General features: G+C 37.6%; 2 protein-coding genes across 9 annotated transcripts in view; one reads left to right on the top strand and one right to left on the bottom strand.

The window, feature by feature from the left end:
• The window catches only part of AREL1 (apoptosis resistant E3 ubiquitin protein ligase 1), a 41177-nt gene extending 38672 nt beyond the window's left edge, over nucleotides 1-2505 (bottom strand). For 2 of the 7 annotated variants that reach the window (XM_010588747.3, XM_010588746.3), the window contains exon 1: nucleotides 2322-2505. The gene's annotated coding sequence lies outside the window, so the exon portion shown is untranslated. Of the gene's footprint in view, nucleotides 1-1634 lie in introns of all 7 variants that reach the window. The other 5 variants (XM_064292749.1, XM_003408769.4, XM_064292748.1 and 2 more) reach the window with 3 other exon arrangements.
• Nucleotides 2465-27827, top strand: FCF1 (FCF1 rRNA-processing protein). 2 transcript variants are annotated; one of them, XM_010588749.3, is made up of 8 exons: nucleotides 2476-2595; nucleotides 2898-2965; nucleotides 4154-4225; nucleotides 5183-5331; nucleotides 17900-17972; nucleotides 22779-22866; nucleotides 24450-24544; nucleotides 25211-27827. In XM_010588749.3, exons 1-8 carry the CDS (start codon nucleotides 2593-2595, stop codon nucleotides 25257-25259), a joined length of 597 nt encoding a protein of 198 aa, XP_010587051.1. In that variant the 5' UTR covers nucleotides 2476-2592; the 3' UTR covers nucleotides 25260-27827. The 2 variants fall into 2 exon arrangements, with proteins under 2 accessions (XP_064148820.1, XP_010587051.1); XM_064292750.1 differs by lacking the exons at nucleotides 17900-17972; nucleotides 22779-22866; nucleotides 24450-24544; nucleotides 25211-27827 and adding exons at nucleotides 5646-5867; nucleotides 13400-13428 and having other exon boundaries at nucleotides 2465-2595.
• Nucleotides 27828-27902: the final 75 nt, after the last annotated feature.

Genomic DNA, 27902 nt, shown 5'->3' on the forward strand with positions numbered 1-27902 from the left:
TACTTTAATCTTAGGCTTTAAGAATTTCAGATTGCAATAAAATTATGATACAGCACAAATATATTTTTCTAAATACGGTCTCATCTACTACAGTGTTCCTATACTAATTTAACTCCCTATCAAGTATTAACAATTAAGTAAATCAGAAAATTCTCAGAAATTACAAACTGCCTGTCTTTTGTTCCTTTTTAATTTACTGTTCATGGGTTCCAAAATTCAGGGCGCACATGACCAGAAGACTGTCTTTCTGTCAGTACCTGAATTTAAATGCAAAATTAGTATTTAATCATATGCAATTTTCTCTCTTAACCTATGTACAAAATTAATGTCACCAAATGCTAAAAAAGAAAAAAAAAAGACCATGTTTACTTAAAAAACTTATTGCCTAATCACCAAGAGGTTCTAATGCTCTGCATATCAAAAAAATTATCACTGTCACCTCTATCCAGGAATGACAGCTTGGCAGAGACAAGGTGTTCTGAAAAGATTAGGAATTTCAAGTGACGTCAAATATGGTTTTTTATCAAATATGGCAGGAGCCATATACAATATCTGTAAATGCTTCAACAAGAAAGCTTAGGCTCTCAACAAGATGGACTGACATAGTGGCTGCAACAATGGGCTCAAATGTAGTAATGATTGTGACAATGGAGCAGGACCAAGCAGTGTTTCATTCTGTTGTACACAGGGTCACTATGAGTCAGAACCAACTCAACGGCACCTAACAACAACAAAACATTTCAACATTAAAAGTCCGAAGTCTAGAAGAGTCAGACATGTGAACTACAAAGTTCTTTAAATGCATGAATGCCTAAAAGAGAACAGAGGAGAGAACTGGACAAGAAATCACCATGCAGTTGAAGCTTTTCAAGAACTTAAAACTTAATAAGATTTTTGAGGTTATCAACACATTTAAGTTCAAAAATAAAGTGACTATATTAAAATACAACAATCAGTGTAAAGTTCTAACTTCACCACCTACTATGTGTTGGAAGGCACATAATAAAAACGAGAAAACAGAGGGTTTACTTTGTGGCAGACACTGTTCTACAGAAGCTATATTTTAACCCATTTAGTCTTAATAACATCTTCGTGAGGCAGATACTATTACTATTTTCCCCATTTTACAGATGAGGAAACTGAGCCACAGATAAACTCATCCAATACTATACAGCTAGTGAGAGGCAGAGCAGGGATTTTAACCTCAATAATATGGCTCTGTAGTTCCCTGGGTGGTGCAAACATTAAGTGCTGGACTACTAATCAAAAGGCATATTGGAAGAAAGGCCTGGCAATCTGCTTCCAAAAGGTCACAGTCTTGAAAACTCTATGGAACAGTACTACTCTGTACACATAAGGTTGCCATGAGTCAGACAGCACCTAACAAGAAGAAGTCTGGCTCCAAAATTCATGTTGATCACTATACTGTTTTATAGCAAAAGTTATGCAATGGTCATCTTTTTTTAAACCTGATAGTTATTTTGCATTCCAGGGCTGGCCCAGTGCAATAAGAAAAGTACAGGCTTTGGAATCAAACAGGCCCTTGAATAAGGCCTCAAAACCAAAACCAAACCCATTGCCGTTGAGTGGATTCTGACTCATACCTTCCCCTTATGTAAAATGAGGGTACTTACCTTACTCAGTTATTGTGAAGGTCAAAGGAGGAAACATAAATAAAGTGTAAAGTACAGTATCCAGGATAAGGTTCTTAACCTGAGATTCAGACAGACACTTAGAGGGTTCACAAATGGGCTTCAGAATCCACGACTCTCAAAACTGTATGACAAGTTTTGTGTGTGCCCATTTTTTTTAAGAGTCGTCCCTGGCCTTCCACAAACTTCCAAGGTGTATGTGATCCCCAAAAGGTTAAGAACCATCGGAGTACATCGTAGCTACTTTTCCTTTTCCTTTAAGGATAACACACCAAAAAAAAAAAAAACCCACCTTTTTCCTCGTTTGGTTACTAGTAATATCTGCAAGCTTATGCTCCCAATTTTCTAGCAATAGTCTAAAAAAGGCCCTCGAGCCCTCCTTCACCCCTCTCGCCACCACGACCAATTACACTGTATTTACTCGGGGAGAATCGTCTGCCTAGCTACACGAAGCACCACGAGGGCTAGGACAACCAAATAGAAACTAGAGCCTCAGGGTTGGACTGTCGAGGCTTGACGCCCCACCGCTGCGGGCTGAAGAAAATGTGTTTCCCAAACTACCGGGCAATCCAGGATTTCGTCCCTACGACCCTTGTCCTCTCTCCGAACTTAGGTACAGGTCTTCTGGGCTCTGTCCCGAGGTGCAGAGATGGAGAAGAGAAACGTTACCCGGCCTAGGGATGGAAGCACGGCAAAGCCCCAGGTCTGCCACCCTCGGAAGCGGCAGCAACACCGAGTTGAACACCGGCCCTCCACCCTCCCCCGGAAACACCCGGTAATAACTAGGTCTTGACACTGATCGGTAGCCGGTTAGGGGGTTCTCCGTTTCCCAAAGTGGCTTCCGCTTCCGGGCTATCCTTTGCCGGAAGCAGCATGCGGTGACGTAAAAGTTTCGCGCCGGCATTGATTGCGGAAGAACGAACAGGAGTGCGGTGTGAATATGGTAAGAGGGGAATCCGAAAAGGGAGATTTTGAGACTACTTTTTGGGGCGGAGATTGATGAGGAGAGAGCCTTTGACCAAATTTCCTCCGTCATCCCCTTGCAGATTTTCATTCTGGTCTTGGTTTAAGAGCTAGCGGTGCCTATGATGCTCTGGGTAGTGAGGAGAGGGCCAGGTTCAGACAGGGAGAACAAGAGGGGCTTGATATTTGAGGAAAGAGAGGAAGAATGCGCAAGAAAAAAAGAAAAGAACTCGAGAAAATTCATTGTATTTTTAACACTTTAACTCTGTTTTCTATTTCAAGGGGAAGCAAAAGAAAACAAGGAAGTATGCGATCATGAAGCGAATGCTTAGTCTCAGAGATCAGAGGCTGTGAGTGTTTGGAATCAATTGAGTCCATAAGACTGGCCAGAGAGATAGGAGTCACAAGGGGATAAGTAGTAAAAAAAATTCGTCGTTTTGTTTTTTTACTTTTAATATTACTGTGCTTTGGGTTTGTATATCATGGGATGGTAGTTAGGTATATAACAGTGACTTAGCTGCTGAGTGGTTATCCTCGGGAAGGGAATGGAATTGAAGCACTTAAGTGTTCACTTTGTCCCATCGTTGTTAAATGCTTTTCTACCATTTAACAGTTAAACCTCGCAACAGTTTTCTGTGAGGTATGTAGAATTATCTTTATGCACTTGCCTTTGCATTCCCCAGAAAAGATTATTGTCGTTGTTGAAAAGTGAAGTCAGAGACCAAGTTTTCCTTGTGTTTCCAACACCTGATACTCAAAGGTTTTTGAAAGAGAATGGGAAAGCTCCCAAATGTCTGCATCTTATAAAGCTTAGTAAGAATCCAAATCACTGTGGACAAAGAGAGTGGAATGATACTCCCTAACATAACGAGCACCTAAACAATTTTCCTACTTGAAGGAAGAGTGGGTGAAGTTATTAATGAGGACTGGTCTCCATTGTGTTTAAGAAACTCAGAGCAAAAGAATGGTCATTAAAAGCTTCAGAGTTATTAAATTATATTCTCAGCCTTTAGTAATGAATTTATTCTATAATTTTTAGGAAAGATATTAATAATATTTTTTTTGTAGTTAAGGGTTATAGTGTGTACAAGATCTGTGTTGTTACATTTTATCCCCTTATAAAAGGCATTTTGGAAAACCTTTTTTCCCTACTGTTGAAACACCTGAGTCTGCAGAAGATAAATGTCAGCCTATTTGCACCCTGCTTGGAAGTGGATTTTGATCCTTGATTTGATAGCTCCTGACTAAGAAAGAAATGATAATATAATCAACATTTACCCATTTATAATTTTTATAGATTATTGGCTACAGATTTTAAATTTTCATTGCTTTTCTGATTAATTATGATACTTGCAGGTTACCTCCCACTTCAGTTATTTGTGCTCAGAAAGTGTACACATTAACATAGGGAAGTCACAAAGTAGAATTTCCTCTGTAGACAAAAAAAAAAAAAAGTAACTTTTGATTTCTGGATGAGATTATAACTACTATGTTTTATTTTTCCTCTCCTTTGGATTTAATTTATGTTTTCTTCCTAGTAAAGAAAAGGATAGATTAAAACCTAAAAAGAAAGAAAAAAAAGATCCCAGCGCACTCAAGGAAAGAGAAGTGTGAGTAATCAAGAGTTTCAGGTTTTCCTTTCAAACTAGAAGAGACATTCTAAGACTACACACCTGTTAGAAATCAAGTCTTTCCCTGAGCTGATTTCTTCAGTCATTTGTAAGACCAGCACAACTATGGAAATGAAAGTGGTATCAATGAGCATATACTGATTCTAATAGTTTGAAAGTTTTTGGATTTTATGGAGCAGTAAAATTCCCTGTAAAATCCTGGTGCTATAATCTAGGGTTTTTAAGTTTTGTTTAGTTTTTGCCAAAAATCTTTCAAAAGGAGTAATTATCATTGTTAAACACATCAGCATTTTATAAAAGGCAGAATGTATCACCAAAAAAATAAGGACATATTTTCAGAATAATGGTCATTCCTTTTAAGTAAGTAATTTAACTTTATGAAAACCGCACCACATTTTACTTATTCTTCTCATTTTGCCCCGTATTGCAGATGGGTATATCATCACAGGTGGACACTGGTCCATGCACTAGCATTTGGAACTACTGCCATATTCAACCTAGACACCTTGGGCTTTTATTCAAGAAGCAGGCCCTGCTATTGTAGTATATAATCCTAACATTGGACAACTGTTCTCCTGTATCACATTTCATATAGCCATTTTAGGATCCTCTGAGAATGGCAAACTTACTATAGTATCATTCTATTCACAATGGCCATATTCCACCTCCCCATGCTCATGGCTATCCTACTCTGGCTAGAGGAAGAGCTGGGTTGGATAATTGCATTTTTGAAGTTGTGGTGAAGCATACTACTAGACCTGAGATTGAGGTATCCTGTTACTTCTTCACTTTTCTTTTTAGGATTTATTTCCGGAGAACAAAAGGGGAGTTTAATCTGTAACAAACTACTCTATGCAGAGATTTATACTGGTTGTTGTTGATACCAAAATGTCCATGTAGACATTACTTTGTGTCCTTATTTTGTTTTTCCTTCAGCCCTCAACATCCTTCCTGCTTGTTCTTCCAATATAACACACAGCTGGGCCCACCTTACCACATTCTGGTTGATACCAATTTTATCAACTTCTCCATTAAAGCCAAACTGGACCTAGTACAATCAATGATGGACTGTCTGTATGCCAAGTGTGAGTATCATGTTTTCACATTCCTGTGACATTTGTACAGAATAGTTAATTGTATTAGTTAATTGTATTTACCCAAATACGTGAAAAGAGGGAGAGTGAGGTTCTAGTTTTGTTTTTTTTTTTAATTTTTATTGTGCTTTAAGTGAAAGTTTACAAATCAAGTCAGTCTCTCACACAAAAACTTATATACACCTTGTTACATACTCCCAACTGCTCTCCCCCTAATGAGACAGCCCGCTCCCTCCCTCCACTATCTCTTTTCGTGTCCATTTCCCCAGCTTCTAACCCCCTCTACCCTCTCATCTCCCCTCCAGGCAGGAGATACCAGCATAGTCTCAAGTGTCTACCTGATCCAAGAAGCTCACTCCTCACCAGCATCCCTTTCCAACCCATCGTCCAGTCCAATCCCTGTCTGAAGAGTTGGCTTTGGGAATGGTTACTGTCCTGGGCCAAAAGAAGGCCTGGGGGCCATAACCACTGGAATCCTTCTAGTCTCAGTCAGACCATGAAGTCTGGTCTTTTTACAAGAATTTGGGGTCTGCATCCCACTGCTCTTCTGCTCCCTCAGGGGTTCTCTGTTGTGCTCCCTGTCAGGGCAGTCATCAGTTGTAGCCGGACACCATCTAGCTCTTCTAGTCTCAGGCTGATGTAGTCTCTGGTTTACGTGGCCCTTTCTGTCTCTTGGGCTTGTAATTACCTTGTGTCCTTGGTGTTCTTCATTCTGCTTTGATCCAGGTGGATTGAGACCAACTGATGCAACTTAGATGGCTGCTTGCTAGTGTTTAAGACCCCAGACGCCACTTGGCAAGGTGGGATGCAGAATGTTTTCTTGATAGATTTTATTATGCCAATTGACTTAGGTGTCCCCTGAAACCATGGTCCCCAAACCCCCGCCCCTGCTATGCTGGCCTTCAAAGCATTCAGTTTATTCAGGAAACTTCTTTGCTTTTGGTTTAGTCCAGTTGTGCTGACCTCCCCTGTATTGTGCATTTTCTTTCCTGTCACCTAAAGTAGTTCTTATCTACTATCTAGTGAATACCCCTCTCCCAGCATCCCTCCTTCCTCCGTTTCATAACCATCATAGAATGTTTTCTTCTCTGTTTGAACTATTTTTCAAGTTCTTATAATAGTGGTCTTATACAATATTTGTCCTTTTGCAACTGATTAATTTCACTTAGCATAATGCCTTCCAGATTCCTCTATGCTATGAAATGTTTCACAGATTCATCACTGTTCTTTATCGATGCGTGGTATTCCATTGTGTGAATATACCATAATTTATTTTTCCATTCATCTGTTGATGGGCACCTTGGTTGCTTCCATGTTTTTGCTATTGTACACAGTGCTGCAATGAACATGGTTGTGCATATATCTGTTCGTGTAAGGCTCTTATTTCTCTAGGATATATTCCAAGGAGTGGGATTGCTGGATCGTATGATAGTTCTATTTCTAGTTTTTTAAGAAAGCGCCAAATCGATTTCCAAAGTGGTTGTACCATTTTACATTCCCTCCAGCAGTGTAGAAGTGTTCCAGTCTCTCTACATCCTGTCCAACATTTATTGTTTTGTGTGTTTTGGGTTAACGGCAGCCCTGTTGGAGTGAGATGAAATCTCATTGTAGTTTTGATTTGCATTTTTCTAATGGCTAACGATCGCGAACATTTCCTCATGTATCTGTTAGCTACCTGAATGTCTTCTCTACTGAAGTGTCTGTTCATATCTTTTCCCCATTTTTTAATTGGGTTATTTGTCTTTTTGTAGTTGAGTTTTTGCAGTATCATGTAGATTTTAGAGATCAGGTGCTGATCGGGAATGTCATGGCTAAAAACTTTTTCCCGGTCTGTAGGTAATCTTTTTACTCTTTTGGTGAAGTCTTTGGATGAGCATAGGTGTTTGATTTTTAGGAGCTCCCAGTTATCTAGTTTTTCTTCTGCCTCGTTAGTAATGTTTTGTATACTGTTTATGGCATGTATTAGGGCTCCTAACGTCCCTATTTTTTCTTCCACAATCTTTATCGTTTTAGATTTTATATTTAGGTCTTTGATCCATTTTGAGCTCGTTTTTGTGCATGGAGTGAGGTATGGGTCTTGTTTTGTTTTCTTGCAGATGGATATCCAGTTATGCCAGCACCATTTGTTAAAAGGATTGTCTCTTCCCCGCTAACTGTTTTGTGGCCTTTGTCAAATATCGATGGCTCATACGCGAATGGATTTATGTCTGTATTCTTAATTCTATTCCATTGGTCTCTGTATCTGTTGTTGTACGAGTACCAGGCTGTTTTGACTACTGTGGTGGTATAATAGCTTCTAAAATCAGGTAGAGTAAGGCCTCTCACTTTGTTCTTCTTTTTCAGTAATGCTTTACTTATTCGGGGCCTCTTTCCCTTCCATATGAAGTTGGTGATTTGTTTCTCCATCTCATTAAAGAATGTCATTGGAATTTGGATCAGGATTGCATTAAGTCTATAGACCGCTTTTGGTAGAATAGACATTTTTATAATGTTAAGTCTTCCTATCTATGAGCAAGGTATGTTTTTCCACTTATGTACATCTCTTGTGGTTTCCTGCAGAAGTGTTTTATAGTTTTCTTTGTACAAGTCTTTTACATCTCTGGTACGATTTATTCCGAAGTATTTTATCTTCTTGGGGGCTACTGTGAATGGTATTGATTTGGTGATTTGCTCTTTGATGTTCTTTTTGTTGGTGTAGAGGAATCCAACTGATTTTTGTATGTTTGTCTTGTATCCCGATACTCTGCTGAACTCTTCTATTAGTTTCAGTAGTTTTCTTGAGGATTTCTTAAGGCTTTCTGTGTATAAGATCATGTCATCTGCAAATAGAGATAATTTTACTTCTTCCTTGCCAATCTGGATGCCCTTTATTTCTTTATCTAGCCTAATTGCTCTGGCTAGGACCCCCAGCACAATGCTGAAGAAGAGTGGTGATAAAGGGCATCCTTGTCTGTTTCCCGATCTCAAGGGGAATGCTTTCCGGCTCTCTCCATTTAGAATGACGTTCCGCTGTTGGCTTTGTATAAATACCCTTTATTATGTTGAGGAATTTTCCTTCTATCCCTATTTTGCTGAGAGTTTTTATCATGAATGGGTGTTGACCTTTCTCAGCTGCCTTTTCTGCATCAATTGATAAAATCATGTGATTCTTGTCTTTTGTTTTATTTATATGATGAGTAACATTAATTGTTCTTCTAATGTTGAACCATCCCTGCATACCTGGTATGAATCCCACTTGGTCATGGTGAATTATTTTTTTGATATGTTGTTGAATTCTATTGGCTAGAATTTTGTTGAGGATTTTTGCATTTAAGCTCGTGACAGGTATAGGTCTGTAATTTCCTTTTCTTGTGGTGTCTTTTCTTGTGGTATCAGGTATATGCTGGCTTCATAGAATGAGTTTGAGAGTATTGCGTCCTTTTCTATGCTCTGAAATACCTTTAGTAGTGGTGGTGTTAATTTGTCTCTAAAAGTTTGGTAAAACTCTGCAGTGAAGCCATCCGGGCCAGGGCTTTTTTTTTTTGTTGGGAGTTTTTCGATTATCTTTTCAATCTTTTTTGTTATGGGTCTATTTAGTTGTTCTATGTCTGTTTGTGTTAGTTTAGGTAGGTAGTGTGTTTCTAGGAATTCATACATTTCTTCTAGGTTTTCAAATTTGTTCGAGCATAGTTTTTCATAGTAATCTGATATGATTCTTTTAATTTCAGTTGGGTCTGTTGTAATATCGCCCATCTCATTTCTTATTTGGGTTATTTGCTTCCTCTCCTGTTTTTCTTTTGTCAGTTTGGCCAATGGTTTATCAATTTTGTTGATTTTTTTTTTAAAGAACCAGCTTTTGGTCTTGTTAATTCTTTCAATTATTTTTCTGTTTTCTATTTCATTTAGTTCTGCTCTAGTTTTTATTATTTGTTTTCTTCTGGAGCCTGAGGGTTCCTTTTGTTGCTGTCTTTCTATTTTTTCAAGTTGTAGGGATAATTCTTCGATTTTGGCCCTTTCTTCTTTTTGTATGTGTGCATTTATTGATATAAATTGACCTTTGAGCACTACTTTCGCTGTATCCCAAAGGTTCTGATAGGAAGTGTTTTCATTCTCATTGGATTCTATGAATTTCTTTATTCCATCCTTAATGTCTTCTATAACCCAGTCTTTTTTGAGCAGGGTATTGTTCAGTTTCCAAGTGTTTGATTTCTTTTCCCTGCTTTTCATGTTATTGATTTCCACTTTTATGGCCTTATGTCAGAGAAGATGCTTTGTAATATTTCAGTGTTTTGGATTCTGCTAAGGCTTGCTTTATGCCCTAATATATGGTCTATTCTAGAGAATGTTCCATGTGCACTAGAAAAGAAAGTATATTTCGTTGCTGTTGGCTGGAGTGTTCTGTATATGTCTATGAGGTCAAGTTGGTTTATCGTGGCATTTAGATCTTCCGTGTCTTTATTGAGCTTCTTTCTGGATGTCCTGTCCTTCACCGAAAGTGGTACGTTGGAGTCTCCTACTGTTATTGTGGAGCTGTCTGTCTCACTTTTCAGTGCTTATAGAGTTTGTTTCATGTATCTTGCAGCCCTGACATTGGGTGCATAAATATTTAATATGGTTATATCTTCTTGGTGTATTGCCCTTTTAATCATTGTATAGTGTCCTTCCTTATCCTTTCTGATGGATTTAACTTTAAAGTCTATTTTGTCAGAAATTAATATTGCCACTCCTGTTCTTTTTTGATTGTTGTTTGCTTGATATATTTTTTTCCATCTTTTGAGTTTCAGTTTGTGTCTACAAGTCTGAGGCATGTCTCTTGTAGGCAGCATATAGACAGATCTTGTTTTTAATCCATTCTGCTACTGTCTGTCTCTTTATTGGTCCATTTAGTCTGTTTACATTCAGCATAATTATGGATAGGTATGAATTTAGTGCTATCATTTTGATGTCTTTTTGTGTGTGTTGTTGACAGTTTCTTTTTCCCCCTTAATTTTATGTGCTAAGTAGGTTATATGTTGTCCTTGCCTCATATTCGTTGTTGTTATTTGTTTCTGCTGACTCTCTATTTTTTTCTTGTATTTTATTTTGATGTGTAGGATAGTTTGTCTCCTTTATGGTTACTTTATTATTTACCCCATTTTGCTTAAATTTAAACCTAAATTTTATTTCTTTGTATCACTTTATCTTCCCCTCCCTATGGAAGATCTATGACTACATTTCTTAGTTCCTCTTTATTGTTCTAGTGTTGTCTTTTTTTAGATAGTAACATCACTGTTACCCTGTTTTGAGCGTTTTTTTAAATCTTACTTTGTTTTTTTGATTTCCCTGTGTGGGTTGACTTCTGATTGCTTTGCCCACTGTTCTAGTCTTGGTTTGATTTAAAAAAAAAAAATTTTTTTTTTTTATACCTGATATTATTGATTTTCTAACCAAAGAACTCCCGTTAGTATTTCTTATAGTTTTGGTTTGGTTTTTACAAATGCCCTAAGCTTCTGTTTATCTGGAAATGTCCTAATTTCACCTTCATATTTAAGAGACAGTTTTGCTGTATTTATGATTCTTGGCTGGCAATTTTTTTCCTTCAATTTTTTAAATAAGTCATCCCGTTGCCTTCTTGCCTACATGGTTTCTGCCGAGTAGTCCGAGCTTCTTCTTGTTGGCTCTCCTTTGTAGGTGACTTCTGGTTTATCCCTAGCTGCTCTTAAAATTCTCTCTTTATCTTTGATTTTGGCAAGTTTGATTATAATGTCTTGGTGACTTTCTTTTAACATTTACCACAAGGGGAGTTCGATGACCATCTTGGATAGATATCTTCTCATCTTTGAGGATATCAGGGAAGTTTTCTGCCAACAAATCTTCAACAGTTCTCTCTCTAGTACTCCAGTCACTCATAGGTTATTTCTCTTGATAGAGTCCCACAGGATTCTTAAGGTTTCTTCATTTTTTTAAATTCTTTTATCTGATTTTTCTTCAAATATATTAGTGCCAAGTGATTTATCTTCAAGTTTAGAAATTCTGCTTTCACTTGCTCTGTTCTGCTCCTCTGACTTTCTATTGAGTTGTCTACTTCTGTAAATTTAATGGTAATCTTCCGAATTTCTGATTGCTGTCTATGGATTTTTCCAGCTTATTAAATTTTTCATTATGTTCCTGAATAATCGTTTTAATTTCTTCAGTTGGTTTATCTGTGTGTTCCTTGGCTTGTTCTGCATATTGCCGCATTTCCTTCTTGATGTCTTGAAGGGTTCTGTATATTAATCTTTTGTATTGTGCCTCTGGTAATTCCAGGAATGCACTTTCATCTAGAAGATCCCTTGATTCTTTGTTTTGAGAGCTTGCTGAGGTGATCATGGTCTGTTTGTTTATGTGACTTGATATTGACTTGTCTCTGAGCCCTATATAAGTTATTGTATTAGTTTATTTTATGTTTGGTTACTGTATCATAGCTTCTTGCTTTGTTTAGTTTTGATATGCCCAGATGGGTTGCTTGAGCGAGCTAGCTTGATTATTTTTGCCTTTGGAGCTCCGACATCCTGTCCACAGATGGCTAGAGCTGTTATCAGCTAGGAGTCCATTCACTTTTTTTGTATGAATTCAGCTCAGGTGTCCAGGTAGCTGGTCATCAAGTGTGTGGTACAGGCTCTGTCCCACAGTCTTGGAGGGGCAGGAGAGATTGGTGCAGGTACCGTTATCTGGTTGCAGCAGGGGGTCACACTGAACAAGGCAGGGGGGCTGAGAATCATCCCTCACATGTCTCTGAGGAAAGCGTGTCCCAGATCCCTAGAGGTACAGGTGGGTGGGTTCTGCAGACAGACCATGGGTACCCAGTGTTTTTGGTTGTAAGGACTGGGAGGTACCAGTTATCCTTGGACCCCTGTCACGGGTGCCTGGGTGACCTGAGTGGAGCTACCAGTCCTTAAGCCCCTGGTGTGGGTGGGTGAGGACCCTGTTTAATAGGCAAAGCAGTGTCAAACATCAAACACCCACCTCTCCACTGCACAGCTGAAACGGCTGCAGTCTGCCAACAAGGGTCTGTTTTCCTGAGATAGGCCCACACAGGTCCATGTAGAGGGGAAAGGTACTCAAAGTCCGTGGACGATTTATGCCTGGACAGGAGCTGCTTCTGTCCTTAGCTCCCCCGGTTAGTGGAGCTGGCAAATTATCTTTTCCTCCAATTGCAAATTTTTTCCTTCTCCAAGGCTGGGAGGATGGCTCTAGGCACTCAACAGTGCCTATCTCAGGCCCAGGGAATTCAGCTGCCGAAGCCGGCTTGGGGTTGGGGGGGCGCGGTACAACATAGCAAGTACTTAGCTTTTGCCGAGAGCGCCATTCTTCTTAGGTTCCGGAGGTGTGAGTAGGCTGTGTGGCTGGCTGCTTCTTCCTGAGGAAACTGCAGCCAAAGGCTAGTACCAGCCCACTGCCGCCACCACTCCGGGAATGGTGCCTGAGGGCTCCCCACGATTCAGGTCTGGTAACTCCTCTCTGCTTCTGAACAGTCTCTTCCTCCCCCTGCCCCTTAGTTCGTTTTCTAAGCTTGCGTTTGATACTCAGGGCTCCTAGCTTGTCATAAATATACTCATTTTACTTGTTTTTTCGGGTCTTTGTAGTAAAGAGGGCTCGCCGGAAGCGTCTGTCTATTCCACCATCTGGGCCCCACCTCTGTGAGATTCTAGTTAATTGAATTGCTAGCCGTTAAATTTTTCACCATCCAAAAAAAAAACCAAACCAAACCCAGTGCTGTTAAGTTGATTCTGACTCATAGCAGCCCTGTAGGACAGAGTAGAACCAGTCCGTAGAGTTTCCAAGGAGTGCATGGCGGATTCGAACTGCCGATCCTTTGGTTAGCAGCCATAGCACTTAACCACTACACCACCAGGTTTTCCCAATAGCAGTGGCCATTTTCAATGAATTGAAATAGAACACACATTTGACTGGGAGTAATTAAGCTTCCGCAATTTAGGAAACAGAGTGCTTTCACCTTCATTATGGACATTAGTTTTGAATATGAGAGGGGAATTTTCTGTTTTAAAATTCTAAATTTTAAAATTCTGAATAAATGAACATTTATTATCTTTTTCAACAGACATATTCCTTTAAATTAAGAAGGAAATATTGTTTATGTGGCAAAGGTAAATAAGAGATTTTAAAATTCTGAATAAATGAACATTTATTATCTTTTTCAATAGACATAATCTTTTAAATTAAGAAGGAAATATTCTTTATGTGGAAAAGCTGAATAAGGGATTTTGTTATTTAAGATCACAGAACCAGTAGTTGAATGATGATCAGCGAGTCCCAAGTTTATTCAGTTTGGTGTTTATTAGTACCACAAAGGATCTGACATAGCTTATCTTACATGTAGGTGTACATTTTGCCATTCACAGATTTTCCGCGTGTATTTGAGTCTCCCCTCCTTCCTATGATCTTCCTTCATACCATGGGCAGGAAAGAGAAAATTTAGGAGAAAAAGAGAGAATAACTTCCTAGTAGATCAGTTACATTTTGTGGTGGACTCTTATTCATGTACTCTCTAGACACCTGGTTAAAGGTACAAATGAAAATTTGACTTTTGCTGTACCATAAATAAATTACTGGAGTCAAGATTACACCTCCCTCCTTAATCTTTAAAGGATATTATAAAATGAGCAACATTCACTGACTGGTGATGTACATGTTGTTTATTAATTTACTAAAACTAGCAAGATGGGAGGATGAAGGTCAGGGATGTGTATCAAGATAACAAAGGAAACCCAAAGTAAGAGAACAGCTAATGGAGTAAAATACTCATCTCTAAAGATCAGAATTGATGGGGTGGGGAATAGTCAGGGAACAGTTACCCTTTCATACAGGCCTTTCCATAAGGGCTATGTGCACGTAATGCTTTAACAGTGGGCCTTGGGTGGCCCTGTATGAGGGAGGACATTAAACTTAGTAGGATCTTTGTATTCCCCATGGTGTTTCTTATAGTCGTCTGAGCTGTTTCTCCAGGAATGTTGTGACATTTATGGATGAAATGGAGGGACAGCTCAACCAAGGCCCCTTGGAGATGAATCATTTCTTTGAGTCTATAACACCATCACTAATATCCAGACAGTGACTGTTTAGAATAGCCTTAGTCCTATAGCTAAGCTTTCTCTAGGTATGGATACCTTAGAATACAGCTATAATGCATAGTTTACTCACTGTGCTATTCTGAAAATAAGCTTATTAAAGAAGACTACTTTTTGTAGTTTTCTATGTGGCATAATACCTCAAAGCAAAGGTCAAAAAAACATTCAAGAACAGTACAAATTCAGTGCATAAGAGATAAACTGTTTTAAGCTCTACTCATTTAATTGTTTTGCTTTCTTTTTAATTTGTTAATTCAACATTGTTTGCATGTACAATTCAGTGATATTATGTTCATCATGTTGTTCAACCATTACGCTGTTTTCCAAATTTTTCCATCGTGATTAACAGAAGCTCAGTATACGCTAAGCATTAAGTCCTCCTTTCCCCTCCCTCCTGCCCACCCCTGGTAACCGGTAATAAACTTCGGCCTCTATACACTTACTATTCTAGATATTTCATATAAGTGGAATCATACAATATTTGTCTTTTTGTGACTGACTTATTTCACTCAGCATAATGTTTTCAAGGTTTATCCATGATGTGATGTGTATCTAGACTTTATTTCTCTTTATGGCAGAGTAATATTCCATTGTATGCATGTGCCACATTTTGTTTGCTTGCCTTTGTATCAAAAAAAAAAAAAAGGCCTTTATTTCCCTCTTGCCTTAACAATGCCTTTTGACCTTTTTATAGTTCCTGGTCCCTTCCATTTCTACCTGATAGTCCAACAAAGAACAGTAGTTAGCTTCCCATCAGCTTTCTCTTCTGCCTGTCAGCCTGTTGCCTGTTGCTTTCCCTTTCTTTATAGTGGTCTTTCTAGGCCCACCTCCTTAATCCAGTTGCAAGCCTTTTCCTGTTTCACTGCTCCCTGGCTCTGAAATTGCTTCTCTCAAACAAGGGGCATATTGCCCCCTGACTCCATGACTTTACCTCGACTTTACAACTGCTTTTTTTCTGAGCATTATATTTTAGTTTAAACTTCCATATTTTCTTCCTTAACAAAAGTATTGATATACTTGTTTAAAAAATTATCTAGCATGTAAAATGAAAGTTCATTATCATGCCTTTCCTCAGAAAGGACAATTTTTAAAAATTCATACACAGTCTGTATAGGGTGGAGGTTATTTTATGAGTGAAGATGGATTGTATGTTATTTACTGTTTTCTTCTTGCTTTTTTTTAATAGCTTTGGAATCTAATTCACAGACCATACAATTTATTGGCTTTTAGTATATTCATAGAGCTGTGTAGTTGTCAGCATAATCAATTTTAGAACATTTTCATTACCTGAAAAAGAAGCCTTAGCCCCAGATCACCTCATACTCCCCAGTCCTAGGCAGCCACTAATCTACTTCTGTCTCTATAGATTTGCCTTTTCTGGATATTTCATATAAATGGAGTCATACAATATGTGGTCCTTTATGACTGGCTTCTTTCACTTGACAATGTTTTCAAGGTTCAGCCATATTGTAGCTTGTATCAGTACTTCATTTATTTTTATTGCCAAGTAATTTTCCCTTGTATGAATATACTACATTTTACTTAACCATTTCTCATGGCCTTTTACATTGAACGATGTACCTTGAATGTTTTTCCATGCCAGTATGTATAGATGGTCCTCGTTCTTTTTTTTAAGTTACATAGTATTCCATTATTTAAATATATTATTTTTTAAGCCAGTCTCCTCTTAGGCATTTGGGTTATTTCTAGTTTTTCCCTATTATAAACAAGGCTATGGTGAATATCTTTTGTAAATATATCTCTGTCCGATAGTTTAAGTATTTCTTTAGGACACAATTTTTAGAAGCTGTATTACAATACCAAGGGGTTTGTATATTTTTCATTTTAATAGATATCGCAAAATTGCCCTCAAACAGTTACACCGATTTATACACCTTCTAACTTAGTATGAGAATACCTGTTTCCTCAATTTTGAGTCTTTTTATCTGTTTAATCTTTGCCAGTCTAGTAGGTAGAAAATGAAATCCTGTTTCAATTTTTATCTCTTTAATTAGAAGTGAGATTGAGCTTCTTGGTGCTCATTAACTGTTTGTATGTCCTCTTCTGTGAACTAAAATGTAGCAGAGTAGTTAAGAGCCCAGTCCGTAGAGCCTGACAGACCTGGTTCAAATTTTGGCTTCACCATTTACTCTCTGGTTACTCAACCTCTTTGTACCTCAGGTTCCTCATCTGTAAGATGTGATTTATCGTAGTAATAATAATAATAATGCTTATCTAATGGGCGTATTGTGAGGATTAAATTCAATAATCCTTGTACTTAATACAGTGCCTGGCAAATAACACGTAATTGTAAGTCATTTTTATAAGTATGTTAAGAAAATTAGCCCTTTGACAAATGTGCTGAAATACTTCCCCAATTTAGTTTTTTACTTTATTAGTGCTTTTTTTTTAACTGTTGTAAACGTGTATGTATGTGTGTGTATGTATATATATATATATACATATATATATGCACACGTACACACACCACAACCTTTGCCAGTTCAACATTTTTCAGGTATACAATTTAGTGATATCAATTACATTAATCATATTGTACAACCATCACCCATAATCATTGCCAAATTTCCCATCACCATAAACAAACTATTAGGGCTTTTATTTGATAGTTGTCAAACAGAAAATTTTTATTCTTACAGGATTAAATTTACTGTCCTTTCCTTTGGTTTTCTAGTTACTTTCATTGTTTCTTCTGTTCCACGTTTTAACCTTTGGAGGAGAAGGTTCAATCTGTGTATACATAAATAGGATGGGTAATTTGATTTTTCCTCTTTACCTGGACACAAGTTTAAAACTTGAGCAGGCATATCAGATGTTGGTGATTGTCATCTCTGCTTGGCCTGGAGCCTAAATTTGAGTATGGCTTCCAAAAGATTTTCTTCAATATTTGATAGGTCCCCCTGGGCTCAGGCTTATCGTCATGCAGAGGCAGTCGCCTTCAAATGTTAGTGACCCCACTCTGCCCTGTTCCTGCCCTCCCTCTGTGCAAGCCAGGCTCCTTCATGGATGTCTTGACTCAAAAGCAGACTCTGAAAATGGGCACTCATAATTGGAATGTTTCCTCCACCCACACTGTCTTTCTCCAAATTAAGGGTGGGCTATTTTTTTTTTTTATTAGACGGGCCCTTCTGGACTGTCTCACTTATGTTTTTAAGTCTATACTCTGCTTAAGATTAGGGGAGATAGATGCAAGTTGGTTCTCTGAATGCTGTTGATTGTGACAGACAGTTTCTGGAATCTGTGGCGTGGGGTTGGGACAGTTCTCCAGTTTCTTTATAAGTAGGTTTTCTTCTCCTCTGGTTCTTATTGTTCATCTTAGTGCATTTCACTCTGCTTATTCTGCTATCATTCCAGAAGTCTCCTGGGTCGTTTAAAGCTTCCAAACAATATAATTCAGAGAGAGTAAAACAGATTCTTAACAAGTTCTGTTACTAATATGTATTCTTTGGCAGGTATCCCTTGTATAACTGACTGTGTAATGGCTGAAATTGAGAAATTGGGGCAGAAGTATCGAGTCGCTCTAAGGTAGGAAGGAGCTATTCTAAATTCGTCCCAGATTAGTATACCGAAGAGTCTTTTGACCCTCTTGCATCTGTTTGCTGTCCAGAGTTTTCTTGGCTAGTTATTTAAATAAAAATTGTACAGAACTAGTTAATTAATTATGATTAAGGAAGTGTCTAAATACTTCTTGGCTGGTCAGATGAACTAAAAAGCATATAAAACTAGTTAACTATTTGTGATTAAGAAAGTAAACCTTTGAAATTCTTTACCACTACCCTCTGACAGTTAAAAAAAAAAAATGCCAGTGTCACATAAGAATGTCCTTGATGAAGCAGTAAAATTTGCATATTAAACTTTCTTAAATCTTGACCCTTGAGCACACATCAGTGTTCTTTGTGACACGAAGTGTGAAGTTCGCATAAATCACTTCTGCTGTACCGAGGAGGATGGTTGTCTCAAGGAAGAACATTTATGTGCCTGTTTCCGTTGCAAGCTGAACTAGCCGCTTTTTTTAATGGAATATCATTTTTACGTGAAAGAACAACTGACAAACTCTGGCTATTCAGGCTTTGTTATAATATTTTCTCAAAAGTTAGTGAAGTGAACCTATCACTTCAGAGTAAACAGCTTACTGTATTTGTTCCCAATGATGAAATTCGAGTTTTCCAGCAAAAATTAGAATTTTGGAAAACGTGTGTCCATTACCACGAGCTTATCACATTTCCAACATTTAAAGACCTTTCTGTTGAGATCAATGGTAATATTAATGAGTGTGATTTTTTTTTTGATACTGTGTAATGAAATGTGTGAATATTTGAAAGATCTATATAACTCATTGAATCAATATCTTCAAAATGATTAATGCATGATACTACAAAATTATGCATGGGTAAAAGATCCAGTCAAAGCGCAAAATAGACCAATGGGGGAAAAAATAGATCCATGGATTTTTTTTTTTTTTTGTTACCTTTGTGGAGGTATAATTTACATACTATAAGATTCACCAATTTTAAGTGTATAATTGGTTGACTTTTGGTAAATGTAGGTAGTCAGATAACCACCAACACAGCCATGAAATAGAGCATTTTCATCACTGCCTGGCATTTCTTTTTCCAAGTATTTATCCAAGATAAATGAAAACATATGTCTGCACAAAGACCTGTATTCAAAGCTTTGGTTATTACTCATAATAACCAAAAACTGTAAACAACTGAAATATTCACCAGGTGAGTGGATAAAGAAACTATGATATAGCCACACAGAAAACTAATCCGTTGATAATAATCATCTGATACGCACACAGCAGTGTGGATGAATCTCTGTAGCATTTTGCTAAGTAAAAGAAACCAGACCAGAAAACTATGTAGTATTTGATTCCATTTATATGAAATTCTAGTAAACGCAAAACTACAGTGATAGAATGCACATTAGTGGTTGCTCAGAGCAAAGACTGGGAAAAGGAAATTAACTGCAAAGGAACATAAGGGAACTTTTTGTGGTGAGGAAATTAACTGCAAAGGAACATAAGGGAACTTTTTGTGGTGATGGAAATGTTCTATATCTCAATCGTGATGGTAGTTACATGGATGTATAAATTTATCATTAAACTATGTATATATTTATAATTGGTGGGTTTTAGTGTATTTTATTTGTACCTATTAAAGCTATTTTTTAAGGCAAAAGAAAAATAGAAACTTAATGTATCGTTGCTTAGATCAGTGGGAAAATGATAAGCTATTAAATTATTATTTAACCCTGTAAAAAAATAAAATTACACAAAAATCAGTTCCTGGTAGATGATAAGCATCTAAACTTTTAGTAGAAAATACAGAGAATATCTTAATGTCTTGGGGATAGGCAAGGATTTCTTAAGAGGTCCAAACCATACTGGAAAACTTATCAATTTGACTATATTGAAGTTGGATAGTGCTGTATAACAAAAGACACCATAAACCAAGTGAAAAGACAAGTCACAGACCGTGAGAAAATATTAGCCATTTTAAAATCAACAAAGGATTTATATTAAAAATGCATAAAGGACTTCTAAAAATCTATAAGAAAAGGCAAATAATCCTTAAATTCACAATGAAATATCATTTCATAACCCACCAGATTGGCAAGAAGTTTTAAAGTCTGCTCGACAATGCCAAGAATAGGGAGCCTATGGAGCAGCGAGAGTTCTCATACTCAGCTGCTAAGGGTATAAATTGGACAGTCACTTTGGGGAGCAGTTGGGCAATATCTGATAAAATCGAGGTCATCCGTGTAACACTGTGTCTTTCAACCTGGAGGTCACAATCCATAGATGGTGAAATCGATTTAATGGATCACAACCGGTTTTTTGTTAGTTTGTTTTAATGAAGTAGAATAAACTAAAATAGCAGCATGCATTGCATATAGTAAAGATTGAGTGCTGATGTTGCACAAAGCCTTTTTCCGTTTTATATATATGTATATTTTATACTATAGCATGTATTTATGTGTTTTAGTGTCTGTATATGTACATGCTGTATACTGTGGGTTCCAGTGAAAAGAAAAGGAACTGCCATGAAAAATTCCAATCTATTAGAGATTGCTTTGGAATTTTCTTATCTATGTAATAGCAAAAAGTTGTGAACAACTAAAAGATCCATTAGGAAGCAAATGATAAATTGTGGAATGTTCTCAAAAACAATGTGGAGCAAACAAAAAATGCAAGAGCGTATTTGGAGGATATGATTTATCTGAAGTTTTAAAACATGCAAAACAATGCTACATTTTACAAGTGTGTACATATGTAGTCTTACATATGTAGTAAAATGTGTGAGGGAATGATAAATACCAAATTTAGGGTGATAGTTACTTGTGGAAAGAGATTAGGATGGGAGAGGGGGCTCCATTTTATTTGTAGTATTATATTTCTTTAATTAGGTGGTGAGTGCAAGGTATTTATCATTATTTATTCTTTATACTTTTTTGTATACCTGAAATACTTTAACTTAAAGGGTGAAAGACCATTGTTTTAAATAAAAATAAGGAAGAACAGGTGGGGAGAAAATAGAGGCACCAATTAGAAGCACCAAGGTTGGCTGTGAAGAAACACAGAGGAATGAGATGTTAGCTGGAGGGGGTATAAGTCAAAGGAGAGTGTTTTTTGTTTTTGTTTCCCCCCCCTTTTTTAAGATAGAGAAGTTACGTGTTAGCATGTTTCTAGAGAAGAGCTCATAGAGATTAGGTGATCCATGATTTCAGGGGTGAAAGGGATAAACAAAAGAGCAAAGTCCTAGATTAGTGCCTACCTAGTTTTCAGTAACCAGTCATTTTCCTTCTAGTATATACTCCTCACCACAGCCTGCTTAATCTCTCTAAGATACAGTTTTGCTCATGTCACTGTCACTCAGAAATCTTTACTGACTCCCCATCACCTGCATCATGCAGCCCATCCTGGTAGACTCTCCCAGTCCTTCCTCAGCCTACCTTTCCAGCCCTCTTTCACTGTCTTCTTCCACTAATGCTCTTGTCCCAGCCAGAAAGAGGTGCTCTTTCCTCTTTCCTGAATGCCACCAAACCATTTTATAGAAGGTTGGTGCCCTGTTTGGAACATGCCTGCCCTTGCTTTGCTTGAAGCATTCTTTAATCTTCATTTGATCTTATCTCCGTGTAATTTTTTTCTAAATATACCCAATCCTTGCTCTGAAATGTTACCATATGTATTATTTTTATTGTACTTGGCACTTAGGTGCTACCTTATATTCTTATTCATTTTGATGAGTCATCATCATGTAATTGGGCATGGCTCTAGGAATCACAGACTTGGGGTTTTTCTTTTTCAAATGTGTATAAAAGTAATATATGTTTGAATTTTTTATGGCAAACAATATGAATATGTATATACAATAAAAAGTGAATGTCCCCCCTCCACATTCACACTTTGTCCATTCTCCTGCCCCAGGAGTGACCGCTGAAAAAGCAAACAAAAAAAAAACACCAAGTCTGCTGCTGTCAATTCAATTCAGACTCATAGCGACTATAGGACAGAGTGTTTAGTACCATATTTTTATGCAAATAAAGCACATTATACATTTTTTTTGTCAACCATGCAACCCTCTTGCAGTTATTTTCCTAAACACACTATGTGTGGGCGTGTTATTTGCGGAAATAACAGTATTTATTTTCCCAGACGTTTTTCTGTGCAAATGCAAATCTCAAGAAAGAGAATCAGAGGAATTTATGTTTTCTTCATTGAGTCCTATTATATGTTGTTCAATGAGTTGCTTTGTTTATTCAACAATTTATTATAGGTACTTCCACATCAGTACATACAGTTCTCTCTCTTTCTATTTAACGGCTACATAGAGTAAAGGTGCACCAAAATATATTTAACTTTTATCCTGCTGGTGGCTATTTCAGTTATCTCCAGCTTTTCACTATTATGACCATAGTGAAAACTTGTACCTATATTTTTATAGCACATTTGTGTAGGACAGCTTCCTAAAAGTGAAGTGCTTGGGTTAACATTGATTGGGCTTTGAATCCTGGCTTTTCCTGGCTCTGTGGCTTTGAACACAGTCATTAATTTCTCTGAATCTGCTTCCTCATCTGTAAAATAGGAATGTAATAACTCAAGAGTTTTGTGAAAACTAAATGACCTAAGGCACACCAGCTATTCATCAGCAAACTTTAATTCTCTTCCTTATAAAGTTGTCTTCCCAATTAGAGTCTAAGCTTCCGGAGGGCAGGGGTGCCTTAACATCTCTACATTGATCATCTTACTTTTATTTCACTGATCGAGACTCAGAAAGCTTTCAATTGCCTGAGTGCTTTCTTTAATCCACTTTTATAACCTTACAGGATCGCCAAGGATCCAAGATTTGAACGATTACCGTGCACACACAAAGGAACCTACGCAGATGACTGCTTAGTACAGAGAGTAACTCAGGTAGCATCAGTTTTAACGTTTTCACTCTGTGGTGGGGGAAAAAAAAAAAGAACTGTTATCTCCTGAGTGTTGATAGTAATATTTTTAGGAATATAACTTTTTTTTAATGTATATTTATATGAAGAATCTCTTCATAGGAAGCATAGGTGCCCTCATTTACTTGAGAAAGTGGATCGAAAATTTATGCTATTACCGTAATGGAAACAACACAGGCTTGGGAAGAAGACATGAGTTTCAAATCCCAGCAGTGTATCAGAGTCCACCTAATAAAAGGTTCCATTTACTCCCCATGTAGCAATGATGCCCCTCTCTACCATGCCTAATCCCCAAAGTGTTTCTCAATTAAATCTGAGAGTCTCGCAGGGTGCTGCCTCACATGTACCGTAAAATAAGTAGGTTTTTTTATTCTTCTATCTGGCTTCCTTGTCAAGCACCACAAGAACTTCTACTACTGATTGCCCTTGTAAGAGCCTCTCTCTGCTGAAGATTGTTGTTAGCTGCCATTGAATCGGCCCCCAGCTCATGGCAACCCCATTCACAGTGGAATAAAACGCTGCCTGGTCCTGTGCCATCCCCATGATCGGTTAGGGATCAGAATGTTGTGATCCATAGGATTTTCATTGACTGATTTTTGGAAGTAGATCACCAGGCCTTTCTTCTTAGTCTGGAAGTTCTGCTGAAACCTGTTCAGCAGCATACCAAAAAAAACCCATTGCCATCAAGTCAGTAGCAACATGCAGACCCCCACTGGCAGATGGGTGTTGGCTGTGAATGAGGTGCATTGGTTGAGAATTGAACCCAGGTCTCCCACATGGAAGGGAATAATTCTACCACAGAGCTGCCAATGCCCCCCTGCTGAAGATAGTCATCTTCATGTGGCGCTCACACTGCTATCCCTTTAACTACTTCATCCTCTGGATTGGGGGGCAAGCATTTCCCTTAATTTCCCATGGCACAGTTGACACCGAGCTGCAGTTCTTTATAAACTCAACTGAAGATGTAGGTATATTGAAGAAGTAAAGTAAAACACAAAATAGCGTCCAACTCGCAACTAAACGCTACTGCTTCCTGCGTTGCCAGGCTTAAACTTGTGGGGAGATCCTATTCTGGCTCCACGGCCTGGAGTTAGTAGCCACCTCTACCACTAGGAGGCCTCAGAGTATGCCCAAGCCATGAGACCCAAGGAAAGGAAAGAGCTGTGCCCATCCATCCAAGGCACTTAACCTATATTTGCATAGAGCCTTTCAGGGCATTTTCCCAAAACCAAGAAATTACCCCAAATGTGCAAGTAAGTCCTTTCCATTCATGAGATGGAAAATAGTTTCAGCTTTTAAATTAGTTTTTCTGCCTTCTCCTCAGAATTCTTAGGGCTACATTCAGCCCAGGCAACTTATTATATATTTTACGAGTATAAGATCTTAGCCCTTATTAGCTACTCAGCAAATGGTTCTCCCCTTTCTTTTGTTATTTACTATGAGAATGAATGATTCTTCAGATTAGTTTAGTGGTTATGCGAAGCATGCAGTAGCCAGTAAGTAGACTCGATGAGCTTTATGTGAACATGCAGCCTGTGTGTCTTACAGCACAAGTGTTACATCGTGGCCACGGTTGACCGGGACCTTAAGCGAAGAATCCGTAAGATCCCTGGAGTTCCTATCATGTACATTTCTAACCATAGGTGAGAAATTTCTTTGGGTGAAGTGATTAAAAGTATATAGTTGATATGAACTAAAAATGAGGTCAGGTTATAGAAGGGTTTGAAAGATTATTGTGTCAAATGTTTACATAGTTAGAAGAGATGAGACAAAGTAGCAAGAACAAATTGTCACAATAAGATTACTAGAAGAAATAGATGTATTGCTTTAAGTACAAAGTAGTAATCTAAATCAAGCTGGTCTTTTTGACCAGAAATATCTTTTTTGAAAGCATGACTCATGTGATTAGCACCTCATCTGGAAAACTAAAAGCTCATTAAGAGGGCAAAAGCCACTGTTTTTCCTTCATGGATATTTCCCTGTCAGTCCTCAGACCATTATTATCCAGCTTCTCAGTTTGGGAAGATGACAATGTAGTGAGAAAAATATGGGCTAAGGAGTTGAATCTACCTAGACTCAGATCCTGGCGTCTCTACTTGCTGACTTTGTGATTTTGAAGAATAAAGATGAAATCATACTGTAGTCAGCTTTTTGCTGCCAAGCATTCATTGTGATTTCCCTCTAAAAATGTTCCCACTGACAAAAAGGATTCATAGCAGAGTGGGAGTGTTTTAGTCAATGAAGGATGGGTTGGTAGGTGAGCTCTGCACTCCCCGTACTTTCCAGTGGTAATTTTTTGTCCTGATCAGGTACAACATTGAGCGGATGCCAGATGATTACGGAGCCCCTCGGTTTTGATTCTGACAAGACAACGTCCCTCTGCCTTCAACTAACTTTTTCTGTTTCCAGCTCATTAAACATGCTATTTTATGGCTAATTGAGTGTGGTTAAGTATACTTACTTTTTGATGCTGGTTCAAAAATATTTTGTCTCATTTTAAAAATCGTTGCTTTTTTTAAAAAATAAATCAGATGCCCAGATGGTCACTCACATAATTTTATCATCTTTGTTTTATATTTATTTACTCAACAAATAGTTGTTAAGTCCATGCTAGGTGCTTAACAAGATACAGTTCTGCCCTAAAAATAAATAAATAAAGATAATAGTCCTGCCCGCAAGACATTCATATTATGGTGGGGGAGAGAAACATGTAAATGAATAAATACGGTAAAAGAGTGATGGTAGGGTAAAAGTATCACATAAAGGAAGAAAGAATGATTTCTTTCTGCTTGGTTGATATGGGGAGGGAAGTGATGTTTAAGTTAATCTTAAAAAATGAGTAAGTGCTTGCCCAGTAAATGAGGCAAAGACAAGGCATAGGAAGCAGTATGAACAAAAGCAAGGAGACACGAATGTTTCGTGGAGTAAGTGTGCTTATCCTGTTCAAGCAACTGCCAGAAAGTTTGTATGACTATGACATAGGAAATAATGGGGAGAAAAGGTCTGTAGAGGCTCCAAAGATAGGAGGGAGGGGGTCTTTTATGGTATTCTAAAGGGTTTGGACTTGATTCTGAGGTCAGTAAGGAGTTGCTAAAATTTTAAGCAGGGTGTCACAATAACCAAAAGGTAGATAAAACTGAAATGTCCATCAACAGATGCACGGATAAAGTGTGATATAACACACAATGGAATACTAACAAAAAAGCAAACCCACTGCCTTCAATTCGATTAGATTCCGACTCATAGTGACCCTGTAGGACTGAGTAGAACTGCCCCGTAAGGTTTCCAAGCCTGTAACCTTTAAGGAAGCAGATTGCCACCTCCTTCTCCCACAGAGTGAGCAGCTGGTGAGTTCAAACTGCTGACCTTTCGGTTAGCAGCCGAGCCCTTAACCCCACTACGCCACCAGGACTCCTTAATGTAACACTACTCAGAAATGAAGTACTGATACATTCCACTACATAGATGAATCTTAAAATGCTGAGTGAAATAAGTCACAAAAAGACAAATATTGTATGCGCTCACTTACATGAAATAAGTGCAAATATAGAAAACAGAGATTATTAGTGGTTACCAGGAATGGGAGGGCAGGGGAAAAGAGGAGTTTGTGCTCAGGAGGCATTGAGTTTATGTTAGGGGTGGTAGAACTATTTGGAAAAGGATAATGAGAGTGGTTGCACAACTTCAAGAATGAAATCAGTGTCACTGAATTGTCCATATAGAAATTGTTGAGATGATGTATGTTTTGTTACATATATTTTCACCACAAAAAATTTTTAAGTGGGGTGGGTAACCTAAGATTAGATTTTTTAAATGATCCCAACATAATGTGTAAAAATAGACAACTAGATCATTGAAACAGAATAGAAAGTCCATAAATAAACTTAGGTATTTATGGAAATTTGATATATTTTACAAAGTTGGTATTTCAAATCTATGTGAAAAGGAAATTATGTTAGAAGGCTAAATAACATGGAGTCATTTTGCTAGGGTTAGAATCCTGATTCCACCAATTAATGTCTATGAGTTGGGTTTGGTGCCTGACTTGCCTCCTCTTTAAAATGTTTTGTTTAATCCTCAAGCAACCCCAGTTATACTGAACAGTACCTGGCAGAGAGATTATTCAGTAAACATGAGCAATCATAGTAACAGCAAGTTGCCTCTCCATTTGAAAAAATATATTTAGATTCCTACTTCACACCATTCGTGAGAATATATTTCGAGTGGATCACAGACCCAAACTTTTTTATTTAAGCTAAAGAAGTATTAGGGGGGAAAAAAACATAGAAAACTGTGTTTATAACATTTGGGTAGAGAAAACCTTTAAGAGGAATTAAAAACCACAAAGAAAAGATTGATAAATTTGAATCTACTAGAATTATAGATTTATGTGTGAGACACTCCCCCAAAATTACTAAAAGACAAGTAACTGACCAGCAGATTGTTTATACATAAAACAAATGGTGGCAGAGTGTGCGGAAATGGGTACTCATGCAGTGCTGATTGGGGTGCAAACAGGTATAATCATTCAGACTAATTTGGCAGTATCTAAAAAAAAAAAAAATTGCAGATATGCTGTGAACCCAATTCTACTTCATTGTTATTTATAGGCACCATACAGGTAATTTACTTTAAAATACCTCACCATGGACAGTGTGATATAAATGTGTAAAGAAACACACGTGCAGAAAGAAGCATATAGAAAGATGTTTACCACTGTTTATAAAAAAGAAAAAAACAACCTAAATCCCTATCAAAAGGATCTTAACCATGATATGTCTACACTGTCCAATGGCATGAGTGCTTAAAAAGAATGACGTAGAGCTGTATTATTTATATGAAATAACTATGACAGTGTTAAAAGAAGCAAGTCACTGAACAATTAGGTACAATGTGATAGTTTAAAATTTTTTTTAACCACAAAAATATACAGTAATTTTCATATATAAATGAGTAGAAAAAGGTTTGGAAACAATGTTTTCCTGTCCCCTACCCCCTCCC

This window comes from Loxodonta africana, chromosome 10, assembly GCF_030014295.1.
Source record: "Loxodonta africana isolate mLoxAfr1 chromosome 10, mLoxAfr1.hap2, whole genome shotgun sequence".
Lineage (NCBI taxonomy): Eukaryota > Metazoa > Chordata > Mammalia > Proboscidea > Elephantidae > Loxodonta > Loxodonta africana.

Bases quoted from the DNA above. Each gene is read 5' to 3' on its own strand.
- FCF1 (XM_010588749.3), top strand. The intron at 4,226-5,182 runs GTGAGTAATCAA...TTTTTCCTTCAG, and splicing joins GCACTCAAGGAAAGAGAAGT to CCCTCAACATCCTTCCTGCT. The intron at 5,332-17,899 runs GTGAGTATCATG...ATTCTTTGGCAG, and splicing joins GGACTGTCTGTATGCCAAGT to GTATCCCTTGTATAACTGAC.